Source organism: Hippocampus comes, unplaced genomic scaffold, assembly GCF_001891065.2.
Source record: "Hippocampus comes isolate QL1 unplaced genomic scaffold, H_comes_QL1_v1.1 scaffold128, whole genome shotgun sequence".
Lineage (NCBI taxonomy): Eukaryota > Metazoa > Chordata > Actinopteri > Syngnathiformes > Syngnathidae > Hippocampus > Hippocampus comes.
In genome coordinates this window covers 614,519-624,966 of record NW_017805852.1, presented here as the reverse complement: position 1 = coordinate 624,966, position 10,448 = coordinate 614,519, and the positions used below count along the sequence as shown (strand labels likewise).

General features: G+C 46.9%; 1 protein-coding gene and 1 non-coding gene across 2 annotated transcripts in view; one reads left to right on the top strand and one right to left on the bottom strand.

Moving 5' to 3' along the window:
* Nucleotides 1-1,180: 1,180 nt before the first annotated feature.
* Nucleotides 1,181-1,252, bottom strand: trnac-gca (transfer RNA cysteine (anticodon GCA)). Its single transcript has one exon. It is a non-coding gene; the product is annotated as a tRNA-Cys (tRNA).
* Nucleotides 1,253-4,064: 2,812 nt separating this feature from the next.
* Nucleotides 4,065-10,448, top strand: part of rasgef1ba (RasGEF domain family, member 1Ba) — a 19,525-nt gene continuing 13,141 nt past the window's right edge. Inside the window, 1 exon segment of the mRNA XM_019888499.1 lies at nt 4,065-4,236. Within this exon segment, the coding sequence (XP_019744058.1) occupies nt 4,159-4,236 (78 nt within the window). The 5' untranslated portion in view covers nt 4,065-4,158.

Below are 10,448 nucleotides of genomic sequence, written 5' to 3'. Positions count from 1 at the left end.
AGATGCCCCTTGTGCAGGAGTCAGTCGCAGGTATGAAAGGTCATCAATTTGACGGTCGATCAGGAGGTCTCGGGTTCAAGACTTCCAAACGAGTCACAGGATCTTCCAAAGAACTCTCAAATGTCGCCAGTGAAGGGAGCGATGTGCTCCCTCTTACGAGTACCAGTCAAGAGGTGCGAGCGGCGGCATTCTGGAGCAACTGGAGATGCTTCATGGAGGATTGGTTGACTCCAAAGGAAATTGCGGAATGTGACGAAGGCCTGAAGGATTGTTTCGGATTGTTTCAAAGTGATTTTGAGAAAGGATAGGCTTGACTTTAGCCAGCTGCCGAAGACGAAAGAAGCTGGATTTGACGACGGATGTCGAGTGCGCCTCAATGACTCAGATTTGATCCAACCTTTTGATCAGGAGTCAGACGCGCTCGGCTTGGGTCCCTCAATAAATTGAAGATTCAATGCAAATGGATGAAATATGTGATTTTTTTTTTTTTTTTTTAAATGCCAATTCACAACCGTTCTGATGTTGGTCGAATCTTAGGCTGCTGCTGTTTCGGTGTAGACGAATGCAAGAAAATGTTGAACGGAAGCCAATGGGCCACAGTTTAATTAGCATTTCCCAGCGCCTATTTGCTTCCTGTTGGGCTCCGGAAGAGTCAGATGAAGGGAAAGATAGCGAGGAAATGGTGTCACTTCAAACCTGTAATCCCAACAACAACAAAAATAACGAATTGTCGTCCTTCCAGCCAGGAGTTTTCTTCCCGTTGTGAGGAAAAAAAAAACCCAAAAACCGGTTGGCAAGTAAAAATGAGGTTGTGTTACATCAGCCGTCCTCCTGCTCCTCGGCCCACTTTGGATCCAGTTTCCACAACAAACACCAAGTAAGACCCCTCCACATTCACGGAATTCTTTCAGAGCTCGCAGAGAATTGTTGAGTTTGCCTGCAGGACGCCCACATGCTCAATTTGGGGACTTTGGCGTGATGACATTGGAAAGGGTCAAACCTGATCGCTTCGTCGGAATTGGATCAAAGTGAGATGACTTCGTCCATTAGCGGTCAGTTTGATGCGCCCCCAAATTTGATGACTGGAGTCTTTCCCAACCTCAACAGAGCCGAGGCATATCTTGCACATTTGCAAAAACGTCATTGGCGAGCGCGGTTTCACTTTGCCACGTCTGACTAAAGGGGGCATCCGGATTTGAACCGGAGACCTCTTGATCTGCAGTCAAATGCTCTACCACTGAGCTATACCCCCGACACTTTAGCCGGAGGGTTATAACACAGACACCTAAATAATTAATACACAGAAGGGGGGGGGGGGGGGGGCCGGTTGGCCGGCTGGCAAACAATTCAGTGCCCCCCCCCCCCACCTGCCGCCCCATTTTGAAGTCAATCCGGGCCTGCCGCTTGCTTTCAGATTACTCCTGCAGATTACAATTGTCCGTTTGGTGTTGCCTTAGAATTCAATTTAAATTGCGCATGCCATTTTGCTAAGCCAAGCACGTTAAATGTTTCATGTCAACATTTTTTTTTAAAGTCGATTCGCCTGCTGATTGTCAGAAGATATGCGGAATGGCGGGCCCCCCCCCCCCCCACCTGCCGCCCCATTTTGAAGTCAATCCGGGCCTGCCGCTTGCTTTCAGATTACTCCTGCAGATTACAATTGTCCGTTTGGTGTTGCCTTAGAATTCAATTTAAATTGCGCATGCCATTTTGCTAAGCCAAGCACGTTAAATGTTTCATGTCAACATTTTTTTTTAAAGTCGATTCGCCTGCTGATTGTCAGAAGATATGCGGAATGGCGAACATGCAAATGTTCCAGTGGGAGATCAGACGCGCTCGCTTAGTTGCGCCTAAGGCGAATTGTTTGTGGAAAGGGGGTCTCGCTTTTGGGAGGTTGTGATGTTGCAAGCGGGGGCTTGCAGCAGGACACGTCTCAGACATCGAGGGACGAGCCATTCACACCCCCGCGGGAGACGTTTCCTCCGTGTGTTTCCTTCCTTGATATTCAAAACACGCATTTGGAAGTGTGTCTGCAAACATAGTTTCACACAAAGAAATGTAAATAAATGCGCATGGCCGGCATTCTTGTGGCTTTGCAGTTCGCAATGTCCTTCCGGCCTGATTTTGCTTGCCTCGTGTAGCTGAATGAGAAATTTGACAAATGCCGCCTTTTGGCATGTCTACAGAATGACTTTTGCAATTGTATTTTTATGTGGCATACATTAAAAAAATATGTCCATATTTTATTTAATAATAAAAATTCACACGTCAGATAACCTTTAAAATGCGGCAACAATAAAATCGATATCATGCACTGCTCTGGAATAAATTAGGAGACCCAAACACCTTTTGTGGGGTATTTTAACCACTTTAAAATTTCAGTAAATAAATGAGGAAATGTTCTGAAGGAAATTCCACCAGTACGTTTATCTTTAATGCTTGCTAAACTAACATTAATTACCAGAAGACAGGATTCTTCTCACTGAAATTATTTTAAAAAGATGGGGTTGAGTAGATGGCTGTGGAGCCTTTTCTGCTCAATGTGGCCGAGGGTCGGCCTGACCAAAATGATTCCTGTTCTTCTGTCTTCGATGTGCCCCCGCAGGGAGCGATTTTGCCCTGCCAATATACCGCCACGGTGTTAACTGGATTCAACTAGAACGTGTGCCAGAGTGTCATAAGGAAACATTTGTACTTGGAATTTGGTTTTCAGTAGTTTTTAGAAAACAAGAGTGCTAATTTTACTCAAACATCTACGTTCTGAAAACTTTGCGGTGGACTCCCTTTTTTTCCCAAGGATGTATAGAATAGAAATCTGAAATTAATGAAATGTTGAATGAAGCAAAATATAGTAGAATGAAACACAAAATGCAAAATATTTCAACATGGGGGGGCAGTCACTATATATTTGAGTTATTAGAGATAAAAAAACGAAGGCAAACATAAAGGTTTCTTGTTTGTAAAATATACGTTCGGGCAGATACTTAAAAACCATTTTCAGTTGAGGTGTTCGTATGCGGTTACTGGTTCCGTCGCATGTCTGATGACGTCGCAGGCTCGCCGCCTTCACTCTGAAGTAGCGGCGTTGTTGTTTACATTCCCCGGAGCTCGCCGTTCCAAAATGAACCTACCGACCATCAACTGCGCCACTTCTGCGTGCAACATGAGACGTAAGCATGTCTTTTATTCATATTTTTTATCATTATAACTGCAAACTGAACACTTAATGTTTGTTCCGCCGACTTATGGGACGCCGGCTAACTATGCTAACAACTGCTAGCACCGAGACTTCTTGTTAGTTTTCTCGACATTTTGTGATCAATATTCACCCCTTCCACCCCCGAACGCTTCATTAAACGTGATCATTACCCCCGTGTTTTACGCAATTTGAAATAGGTGTTTTCCTGTTGGAATTGTATGCGGATAGTCTATTTGTTACGGTACTAATGCATGTTTGTTTATTTTTTGCATTAAGGTATTGTCCAGATTTTTGCTCGAATATAATACCCCACATTTTTTTGGTTGTATTGCACTCGCGTGTAAAAGGTGGTCATTACTGTTTAATGTGGATGTGAGGGGTCGGGGAGATGCATTTTACAGCTTTGCTGTAAAGAAAGGTTGGAAATGCCTGGCAGTCTGCAACCATTCCAGACCTTTTTTTTTTTTTTTAATTAGGGAAGCGCGAAGGAGAGCGCTCGGTCAACTGGACGGCAGAGGAAACGCATGTGCTGCTTTGCGCCTGGAGCGACCAGCGCGTTCAGAAGAGTTTGTCGGAAAATCTGCGCAACCGCCACGTCTTCAAGCACCTGTCGGCCCGCATGACCGACATGGGCTTCTCCCGAAGTCCGCACCAGTGCCGCCTTCGCGTCAAAACGCTGAAGGCCAACTACGCCAGGGCCAAACTGCAGAGGAGCTCAGACTCATCCCAGATGTGCACCTTCAAGTACTTTGACGAAATGGACGCGGTGTTGGGGAGGTCGGCGGATAGCTCGCGAGGTGATCCTCGCTTCCGTGCCCCGGTGGCGGAACTTGGCGATCACATCTTAAGCTCCTTGGGAAGAGAGCACCTGAGCTCCTCCGACGAGAAGGGAAGCCGCCCTCCGTGGCCGTTGTACTTGCACGTCAAGATGGAAAACGGTGAAGATTCCGAGTTCAGCGATGCCGGATTCCAGGAGTCCCCGCAAGAGAGACAGCAGGACCTTGATTTGGGAGCGACTGTCCTTCCTCCACCCGCTGGTATGTCCTCCATCGTTTGATGTATAAAAACAAAAACTACACTTCAATTAGTTTCATTCAGTGGTACTTTGCCTTTTGAGACAAGTAGTTAAAAATTGAAATAAATAATATGAAATAAAGCAAAATGGATACTACGGATCATAAAACTCCAGCGGCGTCCAAAGCACGAAGCGCAGCGAGAGGCTTAAGGAGAACGAGGGCCGACGGGTTTCACATTTGCTCCAAACGGCCTGTTTAATGAATAGCCAACGTCACAAGGCCTTGTTGTCGATGACAAAAAAATAATAACAAATGATGTCACGAGTTTTGTTAGTGATGACGTGTCTGTTTAGGAAAGAACTAAAGCACTCATCATCCATATAAATACCGTGGCCGTTCCAAATTAGTAGGGCTAGAATGCGGACTACTGAGATGATCAGGGCGAAAGCAAAGAAGCTCGGAACCGGCACTGGTATGTAACTGACTCCCGGTATCGGGCCGATAGCGCGCCTATTTCACGATACTCGTGGAAGATGGCGATACCTGCCGCCGATACGAAGGCAAAAAAAAAAAAAAAACACACACATCTGGCATTGAGTAAGTCCTCCTTGGGGGCAGCTCAACCAGTCGCAAATCATCATCTGCGTCAGAAAGAAGTCTTTGTCCGCAATTTTCTTGTCATGAAATAACGTTTTTGATGTCAAAAGGAAAAGGGACATGTGTACCCTGTATCGTAAGTCCCCAAAAAGTGAATACGTGGATTGGTCAAACAAAAGTGGTATCAAACGTGAATGTAAATCAAGAACCCGATGGACCTTGATCGATCTGTGTTCCTGCACTCGCTGGGTTGTGACCGAAACAAGGTCATGGATGCAAGCGGCCAAAATTTCCAGGATGGTCTGAGTACAGGCACTGCTCCTCCACATCAAGAGGAGCTCGATGAAGTGGCTCCGGCACCTGGCTAGGACACCTCGCATGGAGAAGTGCCCTGGAAAAGTCCAATGGGGACTGTCCCCCCGCCCACAACACCAATAAATGCAACCTCCACGTATGTCCTACTTGGGTCGCCCGTGGAATTGCTGGATCAAGTGACTGGGGAAAGGGAAGTCTGAGCTTCCTTGCTGTCCAGGGAATCAGGTTTTGGCTCACGGAACTGGCAAAGTCACAGACATCTTGCTTTGCCTCACGGCTGAATGAAAATTGAATTTCAGAGAGAGAACAAGGTTTGCCTACTCATTCTTGTACTCAAACCAAAAAAATGGAGGTTGTGATTCACATTTGGCTGTTGGTCAGTGACCCGACCATGTTGAATCCATTTTCTACCGCTTATCTGAGGTCGGGTCGCGGGGGCAACAGCCTTAGCTTGGAAGCCCAGACATCCCTTTCCCGAGCCACCTCCCCCAGCTTTACCCGGGGATCCCAAGACACCCCCTGGCCAACGGGGACACATCGGCTCTCCACCGGATGCTCTCCGCCAGATCCTCCCCGTGGCCGCCTGCCGGTGGGACGTGCCCGGAACACCTCCCCGGGGAGGCCTCCGAATCAGATGCCCGAGCCGCCACCTCTAGCTCCCCTCGACGTGGAGGAGAGGCGGCTCGACTCTGAGCCCCTCCCGGATGACCGAGCCTCTCGTCTTATATCTAAGGGAGAGCCCGGACACCCTGCGGAGGCAACTCATTTTGGCCGCTTGTATCCGGGATCCCGTTCTTTCGGTCGAGACCCGCAGCTCGTGACCACAGGCGAGGGCGGGAACCCCGATCGACCGGTAAATCGAGAGCTTCGCCTTTTGGCTCAGCTCCTTCGCCGCGACAGACAGATACAAAGTCCGCATCACAGCTGACGCTGTAGCGATCCGCCTGCCCTTACTTGATACCCCAAAATACTTCCAAGTCTTCCGCTTGGGGGAAGATCCCATCCACGACCAGGGAGAGGGCACTCCACCTGTTTCTGACCATCGTTTCACATTTGGAGGTGCTGATTTTCCAGGTTAAGTGGAAGAATTTGGAAGAAGTACAGCTGAAGAAAATGACTATACTTGAACGGAGTTGCAAATCCATTCTTGACTCACTTCTCAATCTTTGCAAATCACAACCAGAATCCCGACAGCCATATTTACTTGGCAAATGCTACGCGGGCTTTCACTTGTATCGCACCTTTGTCAAAGGGTAAAGTCGAAATTATGGATCTTACGAGTTCGGTGTCCGCAGCTGGAGGGCAGCGACCGGGATAAGGCGAACGAGGGTTCTCCCTCTGTCTGGCAGTCGCCATTGTAGGAAGACCTGCTGTGATAGAAAAGGGGCCAAGGGTTCCTCATTTGCTTCCGTTTGTGGTCTTCTGCGCGAGGGCAGGGCGGAAACCGGGCAATGCGGCAAATTGGAGACTAGGGGGCAGAATACTCATTTGTCTCCTTTTTTGTCTCCTCGTGTCTCAGCACCACCCTTAGAAGTTGCCAGCTCTCCTCCCCCGGCCGCAGTCGTGGCGAACCCGGCCGCAGCCGACGACGGTGCGGGGGCCGCCGCCCGCCACGTCGACGACTCCCGACTGGAGCCCGCCCTGCAGCACCTGGCGCATTGCTACCAGCAACTGCTTTCGGAGACGCGGGCCCTCCTGGCGCAGCTGGAGAAGCAACGGCAGGAGCAGGCCACCTGGCACCAGGAGCTCCTGAGCCAGTGGCTCCAGAGGCAGCGGGAAGCGGCCGAGAGGGAAGAGAGGCGGGAGAAGGCCCACATGGAGCACCAGATCCAGGTGCTGGAGCTCCTCACCTGCCTGGTCCGCGAGCAGGTGTGCAAATGCCCGGGCGGCGGCGGCGGCATCACCACCACCACCAGCGCGCGGGCCGCCGAGGTGTCCAGTGAACTCCACCACATCTTCACCAAAGGCGAAAACTGACATTTCAATTGCCGTTGTGAAGCCTCAAATGTCACCTTTGAGCACGTGGACGGACATTAAACGCCACAAGCGCAACTGACTCGACTGCTCCTGTGGTTTTCTTGCCATTATCGACTCCATCCGGATCGCTGTCTAAACACGTCGATGTCGATTGTGGTCCGTATTCCCGTCAAAAGTCAGCAGCGCCGGTCGACGCGACCCGGAGTTTTCAAAATGTTCTCATTTTGGTTCCAAGTCGCTGATTGAGGGTCTTTTTTGGCCGCATTCCACCCAAACTAGTAACCACAGTTTCTTTCTCCCCGATGACAGTTACGCTTGAAATTTGGCAGGCGTGTCTATGGGGAGTAGCCCTCCAAAAATTCTCATGCCCGGTGAAAAACTACATTTTAATTTGCAGCAGTCGTGTCATGGTCACTTTAGCGCTCCAAGAAAAGCGAACTCCAGTTTTTGAAAACTCGGCCCCTGAAGCCAGTTTGTCTTTGCAACGTGATATTTGGTAGACTTGTCAAGCGTAGACCTACCAAAAAAAACTCAAAAAATAATGCCCAATAAGACACGCAATTTCTGCTGTTTTGGTTTTACTGCAGCCATGTCATGGTCATTTTGGTCATTCTCGGTGGTTCTCATTACCCACCAAAGCCAGTTTCACCTAGCGACTCCAAATTTGTGTGTGTGGGGGGGGTGGGGGATGGGGGGGGTCTGTGATGCAAAAAAGGTCCCCACCTTTTTTGCATCACAGACCAGTTGAAACTAGTGCATGTTCGCAGACCGGCAACCGTTTTTTTCCCATTTTTTTTCATCAGTAGTCCTGCAAAAAATGTCTCAATCAAGATGTCTGCCGTTTTTTGCTTGGAAGTGGCCATTTTATGGTCACTTTGACCATTTTTCGGTATATTTTGAAGCCAGTTCTACTTAACAACTTGAAATCTGGTTGTCACGTCTTTCACGAGCAGACCCACAAAAAAGTCTCAAGAAGATGCAATACCCCAAAAGACAGGAAATGTGCCATGTTTGTTTGAAGTGGCTCTTTTTCATCCCTTTCCAGGTGTCCTTACTGACGGGAGGACTCGTCTAATATTTGTTCTGTCTTTTCTGCGGTGATTCCGACAAGACCGATTAATCTCTGCTGCTTAATACCATTTTATGCAACATGTACACTGGATGCAGCAATGCCCCTCTTAAATATGAATGAAATGTGTCCAAATTAGGATTCAGTAATCTGTCATCACTGGGAGCCAAACCCCAAAAAAAAACAACACCAAAAACAAAGCAAGCATGACTTTCTTTAACATATTTTTTTAACCTTTTTGCAGAACCAATTCTTTGGGAATTAATTGACTATGAAACAGATACTGGCACGTAAAGTTAAAGTGACGCGAGAGTGGTGGAAAAACCAACCGGAGGGGGAAAAAACACCGTGACAATAGAACGAAAGAGAAACCAATTGGCGAGGGGGGGGAGGGGGCGTGGCCGGGCGGCTTCCCTCTCTTCTGATTGGCTGCCGTCCTCGCACTTAAAAGCCGCCGGCGTCGAGCTCGGCTCACAGCGAGCGGGAGAGACGCACGGGAGGGACCCATCGCTCCCCTCACTCACTCACGGACTCTTTCAACCTTGCACGCCGGAGACCGCGCACCTTCACGTGGCTTCCACCTCGCGGTCACCACGCTGACTTGAGGGCATCTTTTTTTTCCCCCCCCCGCTTGTTTGTTTTGTTTTTCTGGTTGCATTGTCAGCCTCGCGAGTACCCTGAGGAGTGTTGGGACACTCGGAGGGTCTTTTTGGAGGCTGGGAAGGACGCACGCGCTACCTGCAGCCGAGGTAAACTGAATACACGTATTTGTGTGCGCGTGCGTGCGTCTGGGTGGGTGTGCGTGTATGTGTTTGCAGGAAAGAAAGTGGAAAAAAACAAGCGAAAATATGCAATGAACGGAATAGATGGAAAAATGCAAATCAACAAATACAAAATAAATGGAAAGGCGTAGTATACAATTAAGAAAAAAATAGGAACAATAAATAGAAATGAAGCAAAAGAATGTACCAGGGAATATTTTTAAATCATTAAAAAATGAACCATGAAAATAAAGAAGGGAGAACCCCAAATTTAAAAAAAGTAAAGCATAAATGCCCCAAAAAATAATAACAAAGTGAATAGCAAGGACCAGGGTGAAGGCAAAAAAATGCTATTTTTTTCAATTAAAAAAAATAATAAAATGAAGCAGCATGTACAAGAGTTGAGCGGAAAAAAAATAAAGTCCAAAATCAAATACAATGATGAGTATCAAGCACCAGGTGGAAATGAATATACTCTCTTATTTATAATTTTAATTTTTCCCCCTTAATTAATAGCATATTGATGATGTGACTTTTTGCTCACTCTGGGCCTCCGTAGTGATTCAAAATTACTCATTTTTAAGCACAGTTCACTTGAATGACAAATTACACGCGTGTACTGTAATTTGAATCAATGGCAGTGTGTTTTCAATGCTTGTGTTTGTTTGGAGACACACACACACACACACACCTTCTGGCTAAGAGGATTCCCGCCACCTCGCCTGCAACTTAATCCCCAACGTCCTCTTGACTTGGGCACATTTCATTTTCTATGCGGTTGCAAAACGCTCAATAATGTGGTCGGCCAACTCGGTTTTTGTTGCCTTTGTTTTTTTTTATTTTTATTTTTTATTGCTTTGCATTAGAAAGTGCCACAGAGTGTACCTTATGGTGTGGCCTGTGACCTTCATTGTTGTCATCCACCTCATCTTTCTCTGAAGAAAATGGACTGGCTTGATTTATGATTTTTTTGTGGGGAGGGGGTTAATATATATTTTGATTTTTTAACTTTTTATGAAAATGGAAATTACCTCGTTATTTAAAAAAGAATATACATTTACAGCTAGCTAAGAAAAATATCATTTTTTTATTACAAAAATAAAACCTGACTGCAGAATTAAAAAAAAAAAAATTCGACTTGTTTAGTGTTAATTAATCCTCTTCCAAAAATGAATCCCAAAAGTAACATGGATGTTCATTTGCCATTTGAAAATGGATCCGCTTCACTTTCGGATCACTTGCGGTCCTCAAGTCAATTCAAATGATCGGCACATTTTCTGGACTTTTCACTAATGTGAAAAAGTCAACGTCATCATTTATATTTTCCAAAATTGAGTATGTGAGTTGAATTTTGAAATTTTGAACCCAGGCGCTAATCCCATTGCTTCCAATTTGTCAGATGGCTAAACACACACACAATGTAAACAAGACCCCCCCCAACCCACTTGTTTGTATTGTTTACTTTCAGCTGGCACCCTGCAAGCTAGTATGCTAAAGCAACAGCAGCGTGACGA